An 18604-nucleotide genomic window follows, 5' to 3' on the forward strand; every position below is an offset into this window, starting at 1 on the left:
ATTAACTTACCTAGTATTTAAAATTGACGTAACCGTTCACCTTATCGACCAACTTTTTTCCCTCTTCGATCGTAGCTAGGTATTCTACGTGATGCCAATTAGTATTAAATGGACCATTTAACTTTGGATATGGAATAAAAGGTTAAACTAAAAAATAATTTAAGATTAATCTGGAAATTTGTTTAGAGTTCACTAATTATCTTCTGACACTTTCAAACTGTTATTATTATGATGAAAAAAAAGAAAAAAAAATGATAGTTTATAATGCGTTGTGGTTAGGTGGTCGGATGATAAACTAAACTAAACTAATTAGGCTGCGCGGGACAGGGAATATATATGGAGATTATGCTTTTCTTGTTGGAAAGGACAAATTTGTTCAACAGATTTTTTTTTTTTTTTTAAATATGAAATTAAAGAATAAATAATAGACAAAACAGACTAATTTTCCCTTCTTTAACACACAAAATTAGTACTTATATTTTACAAAAATAGAAAAAGTTAAGAAGAAAAATACTTAAAAAAATAAAAATATGAGCACTACTCCTGCAAAAGTGCAAATGGACCCTTAGCCCTTTTTGCTAATTTGATTTATTTCTTTTTGCGGAGAAAAGGAACAATAAACTGTCAAACACGCACAAAGCCAGTGGGGTCTGTTCCTAATATTTTTAATTTAAAAAGAAATCATAACAATTCTTTGATCTATTTTTTTCTAGTAACATTTTATGACAAATATGAAATTGGAAAATGAAAGTTCAAGGATAATTTCTGTCCACCCAATTTAATTTTTCTTCATTCTTGCCCTTCACAAAAAATATTAATCCTGTTTATATTTTTTTTAAAACAAACGTACAAGTTACAACCATGTCAATTACAATCTCGAGAAAATTACAAATGTACAACCATGCCACTTTTTAAATTGAAGACTTAGATAGTGTCATATCATTGCTGTCACATTTTTATTTTATTTTTTGTAGTAATTACATTAATAAGACCATTTTATTTGAGAAAATATGAATCAGGAGAAAATTAAAACACATAAAAATGTCGTTTTAAATTTGTGATGTTTTTCATAATAATTTAATGAATCTAAGATAAGACACACTTTTTGATTTTATTATTTTACATTATTTATTTATTATATAATTAAAAGTGAAATTTCAATGTAACCACTTGGAAGTCTTCTGTATACAGTAAAATCTCAGTAAATTAATACTCGATTAATTAATAATCTCTCTAAGATAATAATTTTCTCCGGTTCTAACTTGGGCCAATGAAAAAAATCACTCATTTCAATAAAATAATAAGATAATATATTTTCAAAAGACCTCTATATAAACATATGGTCCCTAATATTATAAATTAATAATCCTTTAAAAGTACAAATATATTTAAGAAATTTTAGTGAAATATGATTTTATTTTGTTTTGCTTTTTGTTAAAATTTAAATCTAGTTGAAGCTCATCTCTAACTTTTTTTATTGCATCCAAAAGTTTCGGTACTGTCTTTTCTAGCTGCACCATAAAATTGTGAAGAGTTCTAGATGCAACTGTTTTCTTACGCGTAACTGGTTCCAAATGTATTGTATCATCTTCAATTTTATTATCAACATTGTTTGTCCAATGATATCCACAATCTGTTCTAAGCTCTGGACCTCTGAAAATGTATCATTTTCATACATTTAATAGGTTATTAACGTCCATTTTATTGCGGCAACTGAGATCATTAATCATGAGCTTGAGTTCATGAATAACGTTTTCATAAGTGGGTTCTTTCAAATTCTTTGAGATTTCATCCCTGAACTATTTTTTCGATGTCGAAAGACTCAGTAAATTAATAAATATTAATTTATCGATTAAATAATACCTCTACAAAATAATAATATTTTATGATCCCGCCTATATTAATTTAAAGAGGTTTTACTACTGTATGTAGGGTTACAAATTCCCCAACTTTGTGATATTTGTGAAATAAGTCCCACAAAGCAATTGACATCAATGCCCTCCCAAAATATCAGGATGGGAACTGGGAAGCAATATGTAGGTGGATTTAAAGTAGACATAGTTAGGTTGAACGTACAACATTAATTAAGACCTTTTATATGTGAAAATAAATAAAAAGTTGGTATATTATATAGCGAATGATTTTAAACAGTCGATCCTAGAAATTGGCTCATCTCTAATGATTCTAGAGATAGATACTAGAGAAAAAAGATACATGGACTAGCGATCTAGCTATGAGAAGTGATAATTCAAATGTTGGATCATGATCAAGGAAATTAATATATATAGTTATTGTGCTTTGAAAATTAATTATTACAAAATCAATGATGAACAAATGTAGCTAGCATGCATTGTGTATGAGTTGTAGGAAGATAAAAAAAAGGTAGAAATAGTAGTTAATTATGGTGACAGACTGACGGTAGATAGATAATTGAGAAAAGCAAAAATGGTTGTGGTCTGAAAAAGGGCAACACTGCCAAACAGGTCCACATTCTCATCACGTGGTGACATGGTTTTAACTACAGCTCCCTGTCTCTCTCTCTCTCTCTGCATTATATTTTGTGGACATTAAATTTACATATTCACTCCCTTACTTTGTTTGAGCTTATGATATTACACACCTAATTAAATTGCATGTTGTAATGTTGTTGCATGCAAACTCACCCTTCCATGTGCTCTCTAATAAACTCCAGATATATATATGTTACAGTTTAATACACTATGAGAAAGTAACCGATAAAATTTCATAGCTAACAATAAAAATGTCATATTCCATTTAGCTACGGATTAAGAAATCCAATTTGTCAATAATAGCTAGGGATTACCAGTAAATTATGTGACTAATTGCATACGTGATGATACTACTCTCGTAGGTAATGGTAACCAAAGATTAACATTGGTGAAAGATCAGATGAACATACCTACTACTCTAAAATCGCTTAGGAATTTACTAGTACATAGTTTCTATTTTTAAAAATTTCTACCTTGATATTCACAATTATAACAATAAAATACAGAGATAAGATAATAATTACTATAAAATAAAATAATGAACCTAATCAACAAGGTTTGTAAAAACTAATAAGAAGTCTTTCTATGGTGCATTCCAGCTTAGTATCTTACATATATGTCATATTTTGCTAGACACAAAGTTTAAAATTTTTTGAAGAACTTTTTAGATTTTATAATATTAAATTAAAAATATGTGTAAATGTATCGAAATGCTCTTGAAAAGACGTCATTCACGATTAAGACAAACACACAAAATTTCCTTCTTCTTTTCTTTTCTATATCATAGAAATCCATGGAGATATTTGGTCAACAATGAGTCATTTTAGCGTATATTGTTTGACTCCAGGGGCGGCTCTAAGGCTTGGCCAGTTGCCTTAGGCCTGAAAAATTTGAATGCCCAAATTTGTTTAAATTATTATAATTAATTTTATTATATATTAATATAATTTATTATAAATAAAATTGTTATTGTATATTTTTTATTATTATTTATTTGAGAGTATTTGATATATTTGTTTTAATTTTCAATTTTAAATTTTATCCTTTTTACTTAAGAACTAATATATTTATTTATATATATCGATAACATAATTAAAAAGATTTAATCTTTTCTTAAACTACGCGAACATAAAAATATTCATGCACAAGTTTCCTTTTCTTTTTAATTTAATATATTATATGAAAATTTTATAATTTGTTTTAGATATTCACCAATGAGTGCTACTTATAATGGAATGAATTATATCATTTAAAAGAATTATGTCATTTAAATTGATTAGAAATTTGTAATTTTTGTTACTATCCATGCTCAAAACTTCAACTATTAAGTTATGTATGTTCTTTTCTTTTTCTTATTTGTGATGGTAGCCAAATTAAAATTTCAATTTGAGTTTTGAAGCTTAACATCGATAATTCATCACTTTTGTTTTTTGTCCTCTTCATCCTTTCTTTCTTTTTTGTGTGAAATTTGATATTTTTTGTCTTAAATGATTAATCTATTGTGTAGAAAATAGATTTTCTTTTTAGTGTATAAATTTAATAAATAAATTTAAGAGCCTCTTAATATGATTTTGCCTTGGGCCACGAGATCTGTTGAGCGTCCCCTGTAATTGACTCTGAGCATTTAATTTGATAAGAAACATAGTTTTAGTCAAATCTTTGACTCCTTAATATTATTACTACTAATCAATATTGGCTCGCTATTAATTAAAAAGTTTAACATAGTCAAATTTTGACTTATGACTTTGACTATTTCATGACATGTTCATATTAAATTTGTATTACAAATTTTCTTTGCACCTTATTCCTAGCTAGCCTCTTCAAAGTATTTCCATGAATCAATTTTTTGAATTTATTTTAGTCTTAGCATATATTAAGTACACACTAGATTTAATTTGTAGCCAATTAGGACATCTTGATGATAATCTCTTCAATCAATGGATAGGGTGACTAGGCCTTAGTATAATAATTAATTAGTCTCTTGAAGACTCGAAAGTATTAATTATCATGAATTCGTTGTAGGTTTGAAGATAAATTCATAATTGTCCTTTGACAAGGCACCAATTACGACCCTATTAAACTTTAGTCTATATATAGTATATATATAATTGCAATGAAGTCCCATTGATGGTGATTTGAAAACTAACTAGAATTATTTAGAATGGTGTTTCATAAATATAGGGCAAAAAAATACTCTCACTAGTCCATATTAAGTTAATTATTGGGGTATTACATATTCCTTAAACAAAATATTTAAGGACATAAAACGAAGGCTACTTTTTGCTTACACTACAATAAAAATACCTTCTAGAGGCAATAAATATACATAATAGCAAAGAGGGCTAAACATTTACCAACATTAGTTAATTGTCATTGGATCCAATGTCGCTAAAGGCTTTAGGGACATTTACAAAGCGTGTTAGTTGCCGCTAAAATATATATTTTTAGTGAAAATTAAGCTATTGTCATTAATTAATTGCCGCTAAAGACCATTTTTGGGTAGTGTTATTAGCCTTTTGATTATTCCTAAACTATGTTCCTATAAAATGTAAAATAGTTAAGAACATCGTTAAAAAGTAGGCTAAATATGACAAAAAGTCTCAATAACCTCTTGAACTTTGAAAAATTCACTTTTTTGCATAATTTTAATAATTCACTTAATATGGATTAGATCGGAGTACTTCTTATAGAATTAACAAGAACAGCTGCTTGAAGCTTTTTTTGTTACTTGATCATGATTTTTTCCCTCCCAAAAGAAAAGAAATTTAAATAACAATTACTCAATTTATCTTGTATCATAATTGGAAAAATAATTCATATATATCAATGATTTAATAAAATTAAAAAATGAAAAAGAGAAAAAAAGAACAGCAGAAAAACAAAAATAAAAGGAAAGAAGAATCTTAAATAATAGCATCCAGTCTGTATCAATCAACGCTATAGTATGTCAATATTAATTTGTCATTTGATGAATATGTTCAGTCGATTTTGATATTAATATAAATTCCCACATCTTTTTCCTCGTGCCCATTGCGATGCCATGACAAATATGGGTTTTATTTTATCTATTTATTTTAGTTCCTTCATGATTATAGGCAAGGGGTGACAGAATGTCAGTAGAAATATTTTACTTTGTGCGTCTCAATCTAAGCATTTTTTAATTATGTTTTATAAAAAGAAATAATAAGTTTTCAATTACAATATTATGTCGAACAAATTTAAGATCATAAAATTTATGTAGATACATCGTATTGAGTCAAACCAAAACACTTAGATCAAAATGAAAGGAGTATAATATTTGTGACAGAAGATGTTGATGCAAAGGGCGTTACCTGGGCACATACTTAAATAACTACTTTTAAATCCTATAGCTGCCAGTCTTGCAGTCATGCCATTTCTTATCTTATGCTCACCCCAAAAGGTGTGTAGACGAAACTATAATATACTACTACGCTATTAAATATTCTTTATTTTCAAATATTTAGATGATCACTTATAATCAATAGGAATGACGATATAACAAAATTATCCTTTTATTATTATTTATTAAGAAGTGTGTCAAGTCAAGCATGAATAAGTAAAGATGGATAGAGGGAGTATTATATATACGTTTGATGTAACGAAAAAAAAAAGAATTAAGAGTATATACATGAACTAGGGTGACAATGCTAAAGTAGCTTCTATACAAATGACCAAGATACACCCACCTTTAGTTATCATTCCTTTTCTAAATTAAATATATCTGGCAAATTAATAAAAGACCTTGTTTATAGATTTAAGTTGTTCATATTTTATCCCTGTATTACTTAAAGATAACACAGCTAGCCAAAATTAGATCTGAATGACTTCTAGTTAGGCTAATTAAGTTAGCCTAAAAAGTACCAACTCTTAATATTAGGTACTACTGTCTGTTTAGGGCCAAACCCACACGATTTTTGGGTTATATTAACGACATTTAAAATGAGATAATATCGATCAATTCAAAAATAGATAATATCACACCATCCCTTTACGTTTTATCAATTTAGTCTTAACATAATGTGATATTATTTATTTTAAATTAAACCACATGATTTTTCCAAAAGGGCCTCATAACAGTAATAATGACAATGTCTCTATATATACATTTTTATGTATGCAGCGTTTATTAATTCATAAAAGCAGGAGGTTAAGGGTAGCTAAATATGTAAGTACACATCAAGAGAAGGGGGTAGCTATAGTAAATATCATCATCAAATTCACCATTTCCTCCACATGATAGTACAATATGGTGGACCTAGATTGTCTAGTACTACTGCATATACTTCATCATAAAAAATAATATACAATTGTCATTTGACCCCCTTAGCTATTTTTGGCCCACCTATTAGCCTAAACCTAAGATAGAAAATTCAACGGATCCTAACTGATCAATTTGGAGAATGAAACAATGGATACAAGTTAGTGATCTACAAACTATACTCATCTGTTCTAATTTAAGCATCTTAATTTGGTTGAGCACAAAAATTTTAAAATAATAAGAAATTTTTAAATTTTATAATCTGATATTAAAGATGTTAACTTGACATGTTTAATGACGTTGGTATATATAGTATACTAAAAAAGAAAGTAAGATACCAGAATTGAGACGGAGGGAATACTATATATTAGTGATGAGATTAGAGCACAATCATAAGATTTGAGGAAGGAATCCCAAAGCAAGCAAAGTTGGGCAACAAAGGCAAAGGGGGAAATGATTACATGAATGAAAAAGGGGACCTACTCACAATTTGATAAATCTTTCCTTTCTCAGTCTCACAATTTTTTGACTTAGAAATTATATATAGTATGACCCACTATGGCCACCATTGTCTTTATGGATTGAATGATAAAAAGAGCACCTCACGTGGAGTCTGAACCAAAGGCTCTGTCATAGCCACAATAAAAAGAATAGCACGACAAAACCCCTTCCTTCAACAATTTTATTTCATTTAAATCATATTCCAACTAATATTTGTCGAAACGACATTAAAAAAGGACCCCCAACAAAAGCAAATATTTTCTTTTCCCCTTTGTTCAATTTCTTTTATTTATTTTTTGCTTTTAAAAGCTTACCCCTTATAATTCCCACTCATTATCTTTGTTGCTTCAAGTTTTCCTCTTCACATCTCTCTCTCCCCATTAACCCAAACAACACATCACTGCCCAAGCAATTCCCAATCAAACACACAGACACACACACACACACACAAAGTTAGCAAAACAAAAAGAAAGACACTATAGTTTGATTCATTCTAGCTAGAAAAAAAAATTAGAAATTTAGGTTAGTCAACTCAATTTCTCATAAAACAAAGTTCTTATTTTTTTGAATTTTTAGTTATTAAGAGTGATCATGGAAGGAGGAGGAGGTGACGATCATCATCACCATCACAATCACCAGCACCACCAACATCACCAACAATATCGCCCTAACAACTTCCCTTTCCAATTACTCGAAAAAAAAGAAGACGAACCTTGTTCAAGCTCTTCCGCAGCTAATAATATTAATTATCCTTCGCTAGCCATTTCCCCATCCGATACAAATACGAATATAAACCCTAATAGTAACGACCTTCAAATTACAGTTGCCTCTACTGACACTGCAAAAAAGCCAGCTCCCAAGAGAACTTCAACTAAAGACCGCCACACTAAGGTCGATGGCCGTGGCAGACGTATACGTATGCCAGCCCTTTGTGCTGCTAGGGTTTTCCAGCTCACTCGAGAACTCGGTCACAAATCCGATGGTGAAACCATCGAATGGCTTCTCCAACAAGCTGAACCTGCCGTTATAGCTGCTACAGGAACAGGTAATGTTGAAGAAGTCACTCAACTAATAGTTATTATCTCAGAAAGTCACTATTTTCCTTATTCCAATTTATTGTCTGAAAATAGTAATAACTATTAGTTGAGTAACCAATCAACCCAGAATAATTCTAAATTATTATTTTTTTCAACAGGTACAATTCCGGCGAATTTCACGTCACTCAACATTTCATTACGTAGTTCAGGATCCAGCATGTCCGTACCATCTCAACTTCGATCTTCGTATTTCAATCCGAATTTTTCACTCTCCCAAAGGCGCAGTTTGTTTCAGGGTATCGGTTTATCATCAGACAGATCTGCAACAACTTTGTTGAATTTTCAGACCGGTAATTCGAACCCTAGTAGTCTCCATCAGTTCCAAGCTAAACAAGAAATGCGTGACAATTCATTAGATTTATCGGAAACAAGTATAGAAGAAAGCCTATCGCGAAAAAGGCGACATGACCTCGACCTACAACAACAAGAACAACATCAGAACGAACAACAAATGGGGAGTTATTTGTTACAATCATCAAGTAGTGGGACTATGCCAGCTACTCATTCTTCAATTCCAGCTAATTTTTGGATGTTGACGAATAATAACAATACCCAAGTTTTGGGAGGCGATCCAGTGTGGACGTTTCCATCGGTTAATAATTCTGGTGCTGCTTTGTATAGAAGTACAATGTCAAGTGGATTACATTTTATGAATTTTCCTACTCCTGTAGCACTATTGCCAACTCAGCAATTTGGCGGCGGTGGTGGTAGTGGTAATGGCAGTACACTAGCCGGAGAAGGCCAATTAGGCATGGTCACCGGACTAAATCCATATAGACCATGTTCCGGTGTATCGGAATCTCAGGCTAGTGGATCACATTCGCATCACGGTGGTGATGATCGTCATGATTCAACAAGCCACCATAATTCCTAAAAAAAGTTGAGTGTTGTGTGATTAAAAGGTTGGGATGGTTAATTAAACACACAATACGTGAGGTTTGATTATAGGCTTGCTCTATAATTTTGAATTTGCTTCTATTATTATTATTATTATTATTTTCACCTCTTCTTTTTCGTGTGATTACTATTTGCCTGCCGGTTTTTTAGGGTTTGAAGAGGGAAATATTTTTATTTTTTTTTATTACAAAGGGAGTACTATTATATTTGGTTGGTAACGGTAGACATTGTTATTGATCATCTTCATTATTGTTTTTACCCCTTTTATTCATTTTACCTAGAGCGAGGTACATGTCAAAAAGTTACTATATATGTATTGGCTGTGCATGGGTGTATCCTAAAGAATAATTTTACTGACTTGCAAAGTAAGTTTTTTTCACTTTATTATTGTGTAAATGTCTGAACATTTAAATAGTTTTTAGGATTGAGTTAGGATTAGAATTAGATATATACATTAATTCCAGTCCTGGTTTTACCCGATGTTTTCCCCCATGTTATGTTGTTCACACTTGAATTGGTAAATCTAAGAGTGTAGGGGTGTTAAAGTTGTTCCACAGCGGCTGTTGCTTTAGATGACTCGAACTTACTCAATCTTTACCTCACAAGTTAATTTTTTTGATTATGTTAGATCGAAAATTCATTTTTTTAAATCAATTATTTCATGTATAACTACTGCCCTACCCCCTATACCCACCCTTTTTCTTTCTCTACAGTAAAACCTAAAGATTTCACTCAAACAACAAGGCATAGCACCCTATTATAATGTAGGAAATGGAACAGTTATACTAGCCCTATAAACAAGAATTTGTGTTCTGATCATGATTGCTATGAATTTCTTGTTTTTACAGCAACTCAAGCAAGTTAACCATATTATTGATGAGAATTTTCTTTCATAAGTACAAAATACAGTGGAAATAAAAGCTGTTAACATTCACTTATAACTTATAATAATCAACTCTTATAATTTGCAAAGACAGGTTTACTTTCTTTTAATGTTTTAATGAAGTAACTTTTTAATTCCAACTTTCCAGGTGACATATTTAAGATTCAAAAATTAAAGGGGTATTTGGTGCATCTGACATATTTTTAATCACAAAATTCAAAATTCTTGTTTACTTTTTTTGACTTCGTGTCATTATAAAAACAAGACAAACAAATTGAATCGAAGAAAATAATATTGATAAAATAGTATAATGAGAGATGGGATTGAGTAATTGGAGTTAGTGGGGGCCCATACCTTATCAGTTTTAGATGTTAGGTCAGGTGGTGAGGGCCCATTAGGGCTAAAACTCGTTTGTACAATAGGTATCACTGACAAACAGGTGTATCATTCTTCCCCTTTTTATACAAAGAGACCGCACTCTGCTCCCACTTTAAAGATCCCTGCTGGGTTTTAATGACCCTACTGGGCTATGGCCCACTAACTACTAATCTGGACCGTTCACTTTCTTTAATGGGCCCTCTCTTAACGGGTTTGCTGAGTCATGAGTTTGACAGCAAAATAATGTGTACTAGTTGAAGTAGAGTAAGTTCATCACATATATATATACACCCAATATTCTATGAATTTCTCCCATCATTGCCCCCAATAGCTTATTGATATTCATACTTCTTCTTCTTCTTCTTCAAATTTATGTACCATAGATTGATTTCCAAGGAAGTTTAATTTTGATTGCGAACTCGAACATAGAATTTTCAATTTTTTAAATAAAAATTATAAATTTGAAAACTACGTAAAAAATAATATTATAAGTCATAATGATACAATTCAATATATATATTATATATATGAAAACTTATGGTCAAAGATGGATTTTTTTGAATCTCAAAATCTGAAAGCTACAACACAAATTAGATTGGAGGGAGTAAGTATCAAATCGAACCTCTTTATAATAATATTACTTGTCCGAATATTTAGTTGCTTTAACAAAACATTGTTATGGAGATATATAATATATCATAACATGAAAATTGATTCCACGAAAAAGGGTAATTTTGGCAAAAAAATATAATTTATTCATTTTTACCATAAAAAGTGTATAGTTTACTGTTTACTCACTAGTACTGGAGCCTGGAGGTAAGTTCTAGTGATTGTTATAGAGAAGTTTAACTGTATTTTATAATGATAAAAACCTATAACTTCTCAAAGATTATTTTTTTTATAATGATTTGAAAAATTAAGTTATAATCTACTATGATCGGATTGATTAATTGAACTTGATAGTATAAAAAAGTTTTACAATATTTTAATGTATATAACTCAAATCTACATGCATGCTTTATTTATGTGCAGATAGAATGACATGAAAGAGGTCTAAGAAAAAGTAATAGACCTAGTGTATATTAGGTTACTCAATCCATGAAAAAAAGTTTAGCAAGTAGTAACTTAGCTCATTAAAAAGAAGTCTAGAAAAAAAAATAGATATTCTCTAAGATAATTCAACATCACAATCACATTCTCATCATATATGAGGGTCATCATCAATGTCTCCTTAGTATTTCTACATTAACTTAAGGCTATAAAGTCATAAACGGTCCTATAAACTTGTTGACATCGTAACAAACCCTTTTTTCTATTAGACACTTCAATTTTTTCCTATGGTTGAATGAATCCAAAAAGTATATGTGGTGTAACTTGGAGTTTATGTGAACTGGTAACAGTTGGCATATTCAATGCATGGGTTGTAATTTTAAAACTTTAGCTTGATGAATATTTGTATATTGTGATTGGTTGTCATATAAACATTTTTTATATTCATAATATTGTAGAAAAAAAGAAGCACATGGGTTGAAAGCATAAGGTACAAGAGGAGTGGTCCCTTTGTAGAAAATCTTGTAAGCTTAAAACTACTATACCATGATTTGACACTCCAAAATATATATATATTGCCTTCTTTTTGGAAGATAATCTAGCAAGTCGGCATCCAATTTGGGAGCAAAATCTCCTCCTAATACACACATAAAATCAATATTTCCTAATTTCGACTTTATCAAAACATACCCTCCTTAATTCCCACTTCCCAATTATTAATGACATTGATAGTCACCTAATTATTTTGCTTTTTCATGATTTGTTAATTTCCTTATCTACGATATAAATAAATGTCGGATCTAAAATTTAAACTTAATAATCACTTCAATAATTAATTATTATTTTTTAGAAATTAAACTCCTTTTCTTTTAAAATCACAAGTTCAAAATACCGAATTCAAATGAAATTTACGTTTCCCCACACTATAAGCAATAAGAAAATATCTAGTTTAAGTTATTCAACACGGACAATGTATTTTTTTTTTTATATCCGAGTATTGAAATTTAAGTATTTATAAACGGATTATGATATGTTATTGCTTTATATATTTTTCAGATTACCATAACAAGCTTGATGTAAAGAGTCATGGTTAAAGATTTATTTTGGAAAATTAAATCTTAGCCATTTATTTTAACCTATGTTATGTGTCATTAATCTAAATAGAAACTTGGGGAAAATGGAGAGGAGCCGAATCCGTTAAAATTGTACGTTAACATTAACCTGACGTATGAAAAAAAGTATATTCCTTTAATTTCAATTTATTTATCATATTTTGATTTGGTACGAAGTTTCAAACAGTAAAATATGATAAACAAATTAAAACAGAAGCGGAGGAAGCGTTGTTGGTACAGAAAACATAACGGATTAATTAAGAAAAGAAATTGTCCCCTCTCTCTCTCTCTCTTTGATGTTAAAGAGTGTGAAAGGTAGCATTTAAGTTGGAAGTAATTAAAAGGAAGTGAAGTGTGTCTGACCAATAAAGGGTGTGATGGTGTGGTAAATATTCTTTTATCCTTAAGCAAGACGTCTTCAGTTCGAGTCCCCTTGGATTTGGGTATGTAGTCCCTTTTGTTAAGGACCGTTTTACCCCGAATGAAAAAAAAAAGAGTTAGTGTGAATGATTGTAAAGGCACCATCCATCCAGACAATAGAAGATGCCTTACAAGCTAACAACCAGCAATACCCACATAACTCTTCCTATTTCTGTTTCACATAAGGTCAGATACTGTACCACTCTTCTTTTTTTGTCCTAGACTACCCTTCTCCACACTATGCATTACTGTACTATGACATCTTAACAGTAGAACTACTTACATATTATTAAACAAGGAAACCAACTTTCCCTTTAATTTTAAGTACAGACAAATAGATACTTAAATTTATATAAAGTTGAATAAATAGACATATGTGTTTTACGTGACATAATGCATGTAGAACACCATGTAGTATGTGAGTTTCCACATAGGAAGCCACACAAGACGTATGTGCCTACTTGCTCAACTTTATACAAGTTTAAATGTCTACTTGTAGACATTAGATATTTAAAGTTGAAGGACATAAATATCAGTTGAGGCTAAGTTAAAGGTATGTTTATGTTTTATGACTTAACCAATTATATCTTTCCATTATTAAATAGATTAAAAAAAATTGGCCAATTTTTTCCTTAATTAGCTTTTGAGGTTGATATTATACGGGCAAATCCATCCCTGCTTGATCCCTCGGTCCACACTCTACTTGGTTGTGGGCTTCTGGGCATGAAAGGTGGGGTATGGGGTATTAGAGTAGGTTAGAGTCTCGTATTGGTTAAAGAGTGAACCAATAGTTTGTCGATAGGATTTGGATAATTTTAGCCTTATAAACTAGCATTTGAGGCTAAGTTATACTCAATCGAAAATTCAGAATACTCTAGAAGTCTAAACTAAACATGCAAACTAATCAACCATATTTTGTCGCTTAGTATAATTTAGTTTCTATTAAGGACTAAAAGATTGCATTAAATGTAAATAAAAAAGCAACAAATTAAACTGTAGGAAGTGATATCGATTGATCTCCTACACCTAAATTAAACTGTAGAAAGATGGAGAGTACAATAGTCATTGACAAACCATAAAATCATATCAAGTCTTGTCACTTGTCATTTTCTTTTTCTACCTCTTAATTCTAACAGACATGCATCGAGCTAGAGAGTTTATTCGCCCATATTTGACTTGCTAACTTACCATGTCTAGTGGTTCAAAAGCAATCCTAGACATCTTAATTTGGATTCATGCAGCTAAAAGGAAGTGGCATCGATGAGAAATTCAGTGACATTTATTGTGTGTTTGGTAGGAAGGAAGATGCGCTTTTCACGAAAAATGTTTTTCTCCTAATTAAATAATTTTCTTACTTATTTTCTGATATTTAGTAAGTATGAAATTCTTTTTATACCAAACATATTTATATGAATAATTTAGAGGAACACAATGGGTGGGGATCGAGTCATTGAAGGTGGGGAGAGCGGCAGAAGGTGAAGGTACATTTTCGATAGAGTATATTAGAAAAAATAATATATGTAATAGCTTTGTGTATTATTAGTATACTGTTTGATAGACTTTTTAAAGTTAATTTATAGATATACTATATTGTGTATTGAGGTGTGTATTACTATCGTGAATTTCCATGTATTTGTAATGCAAAGGGTTTCAACACATGCATTAGATTGATTAATGATATAATTACCCTTCAAATCCCTCCCAAGAAATTTCCCATTTCTCAAGCTAAAGAGTGTTGAGTGTATTTTTGTAAACAAATATTTTTTTTTTAATTATAGAAGTTATACAATAGATTTTATTTTTAATACACCAAACCAAACATTGAATAAAAAATAATTTCATCATAACTAATGCAAACATCACTAATACACTATATTCAACATTATTCTTATACACCCTCCCTATCAAACGACCCCTAAAAGACTACATATGGAGCTAGTTAATGGAAACGAAACTTTAAAATTGGGCTTAGCTACTCCTTGAAAGTTTTAGGAACAATTTAAGACCCAATCAACTAGAAGGTTGTTTGTTAAAAGGAAAATGCCCAAACCATTCTTCTCGAGTAGAAAGTGTTACCTTGAGCAAATTTATACATGGTTGCTAAGTTGATTTAAAGCCACCATAGAACTAATATCGCCTGCTTAAAAAAAAAAAAATAAAAAAAATACAACACAATAAATTGGAGAAAAGACATAGAAAGTTAGAAACCAAATGATGAAACATATACAAATATACTGTTATAAGAATCTCAATTTCAAAAATAGTCTCTCTATCTCTATTAGGCATACGTTGTTCTAAGTTCGACCTTATATCAGATCAGATTGTAAAAAGTACCAAAAAAGTTCTTGAAAAAAAAAAAAACATTAAATGGGGCATTCCGAGAATTGAACTCGGGACCTCTCGCACCCTAAGCGAGAATCATACCACTAGACCAAATGCCCAATCGATGGCTAGGTGTGTCATTCTTTTAATATTTATTATTTTACTTTCATTTTTAGGTACATTATTACTATATTATTTCCAGTGAAGATTATCTAATCACTTCCCATTATAAAAAAAGTATCCAATATGTGCTAATTATTATGTCTACCAAAAAATTGTCTAACAAGAAACTTCTCAAACTTAGTGAAGTGGATATCTCCACTTGGTTTGTACTTTGTACTACTAGCAAACTAATTAAGGAGAAAAACAAAAAAAAGAAAGGAAAAAATGGAATTTGGAGAATTGTTTTGTTTAAATAAAACTTAAGAGAGGTGGCACTAATGTAATGAAATGGTGTAATCCAACTTCCAACTAAAAATAAAATGATAAACGAATGATCATAGACAAAAAAAAATTAATAGTTCAATTGGTTGACTATTTAAACTTTTATCAAATTTAAATACCCACTTTGTAATCCCCTCTCTGTTTCTCCTGCCCCATTTTTTTTTTCTTTTTTAATGAAAAAAGCTTACTCTCATAAGCCCAACTTGTCCTTAAAATTTTCGAACTGATCAATAGATTCAAATATTTGATCCTCGCCTTTTGAGTTAGCAAAAAAGAGAGGGCGTAGAAGAAGCTAATTAATTAAATTATTTAGGGATGGACAGGACGCTGCTTCCCGTTTATTTTTCTCCGTACAAATTAACAAAGATTAAATTCATGTGTATATATTCCATCTCTACTTAATTAAGTATTAATCTGAGTATAATAATAACAACAATTAAAGGGGAAATAACTTCAGCTGATCTACTATGCAGGACTCATTACATACTTCTATAAACATGGGAGAGTCAGAATTTTCAATAAAAAAAAATAAACACACGATAACGTCAAAAAAATTTAACATATAATATTATATACACAAAAGAAAATTAACCTTTTTAAACAGTGCAATTTTCCAGTATAAGAGTGTTTAGCACATTAAAAAGAGACATAGTAATTGTAGTATCAAGTAGCACCAAATTGTACTAATTAAGTAGAATAAACTATTTTAATAGTCAAGTTGTTTAGCAAGTGCATATTTACATAATTTACATTTAGTAAGTTCTTGTCAGTTTTAATTTGTTAATTAGGTCCAACTTGACCAAATGAATTTGCTTAATATGGCTCTGACATAATATTAACTTCATGAAAGTTCTCCATTCATCATTACATTTCTAATAAGAGTAATTTTTTACCTCAACTTGCTTGTTGTTTATGCAGTAATAAAAATGGAGGGAAATTATTACAATTTGGAGAATAAGTTAAAGCAAAAGACATAATATAGTTTTTATTGTTTATTTATGTGGTGTCAATCACCTGTTAAGGATGAAGACCATGTAAGTGTCTCCACGTAGGAGGCATGAAATAAAGTGACTTTTTTATTGTATCAGTTTGTGTGTATCTCAATTATAATTTTGACTATCAAAATTTAATCAAATAAAAAAAAGTTAGCTAGTATTTTTTTTCTTAGATTAGAGCCCTCACTATTAACAAGTAATTAGCCACACCGCTGAAGGTATAAATCTTACCTTTATCTTATGGATAGAGAAATCATTTCGATAGACCATCAATTAAAATAAAACATAACAAGAATGGAATGCAATAACGAAGCAAATTGATGAAAATATCAAAGAAAAAGAACGGTAGCACAAGTACTGATACACTCATAGTTGATTACTTTCTAATCTTTTACCCTCATTAGCACGACCTTCATATATTCCCTCTTTTTTAGAATCATATCATCAACAATCGCTTCTTGTGGCTACGGGGTTGTCTTTGTTAGAAAGCGTTTTACCTCTTAATGTGAGACTTTTCTGTGCGAATTTAAATTTAGTCTAGCTCCAATATAAATACCGAACGCCAAATAAAAAATTGAAAAGAAAAAACAATCACTTTTTCTCAATAGTTATTCGAGGTTATAGTTTGGAGGGTTTTTATTAAAATGGGGAAAGTCTGCATACGAGATTTGGGAGAGCCAATATAAATGGAGTAGCGTCACATTGTCAGGCATAAAATCATCATCAATTTGGGATTAAGGAAACTACAACTTGCTAATTAAATTTTAGACGAGGTAATTAAGGGTTATTTAATAAACATGAGTGTTAATCATTGTTTAGCCATTAATTTATTACACTTAGATGCCAAATTAAACTAGAACGTGCATGTGTACCTACTCAATGGACACATTCCTAGTGATTTTTAGATCACAAATTAGAATGTGACATCCTCTTGATCTCTCCTTTCCCATTTCCTAAATTTTCGAAAAAGAGTATTAAATTAAAACTTTAATCAAACTTTGGGGTAATTTTTACTAATTGGGAGATTAATTAGCATTTATCCAAATGTTGGTCTATCAAGCATAGTATTCCTTCAAAACTTTTATTCAAATATTTAATTTGTCAAACATGCAGGAGATGAACAACTGTGATGCTCATCCTTAGGTAGACAAATAAGCAGAGTCGAATTTAAAATTTAAGTTATATGAGATTCAAGTTTTGATCGGTACATATATTTTAAAAGTTATAGGTTCATATCTACTAATTATTTATAATTTAAGAAAAAAAAAATATAAATTTATATTCCACATTAAAAGTACTGAATTCAACAGCTTTATTAGTTGATTAAATACATGAACTTTCACCGATTGATAAGAGATCGATTCCTTAGTCTAATTTACCCTGTCGTTATTGATCAAGAGTTACCAATCCAATTTTTTCCCCTTTTGTTTTCATTTTAACCCCTATCCTTAATTTCAAGATGACAGTATATAGAAAGGTACAAAGGCATATCTCGAAACTTGTCAAAATAATCTCTTAGATAGTAAAACATTTTTGCACTTGGATTCATGAATAAAATGAATATTGTCCCCCCCCCCCCATCGATAGTTTATTTTATAATTTCTGGTTAAGGTGTGGTCCTAGACAGTTAATACAACTCTCTATAGCAATATATAGTACTCCCTCTCCCTCTATCCTTATTTACTTGCCCAGTTTTCCTTTTATAGTTGTCTCTAA

At 30.3% G+C, this 18604-nt stretch overlaps 1 protein-coding gene and 1 non-coding gene across 2 annotated transcripts; one reads left to right on the plus strand and one right to left on the minus strand.

Moving 5' to 3' along the window:
• Positions 1–7596: 7596 nt before the first annotated feature.
• On the plus strand, positions 7597–9649 carry LOC125809678 (transcription factor TCP14-like). Its single transcript, XM_049489271.1, has 2 exons — positions 7597–8335; positions 8486–9649. Exons 1-2 carry the CDS (start codon positions 7882–7884, stop codon positions 9259–9261), a joined length of 1230 nt encoding a protein of 409 aa, XP_049345228.1. The 5' UTR covers positions 7597–7881; the 3' UTR covers positions 9262–9649.
• Positions 9650–15496: 5847 nt separating this feature from the next.
• Positions 15497–15568, minus strand: TRNAP-AGG (transfer RNA proline (anticodon AGG)). Its single transcript has one exon. It is a non-coding gene; the product is annotated as a tRNA-Pro (tRNA).
• Positions 15569–18604: the final 3036 nt, after the last annotated feature.

Source organism: Solanum verrucosum, unplaced genomic scaffold (genome assembly GCF_900185275.1).
Source record: "Solanum verrucosum unplaced genomic scaffold, falcon-dt-bn FXZP01000121.1, whole genome shotgun sequence".
NCBI classification, from domain to species: domain Eukaryota; kingdom Viridiplantae; phylum Streptophyta; class Magnoliopsida; order Solanales; family Solanaceae; genus Solanum; species Solanum verrucosum.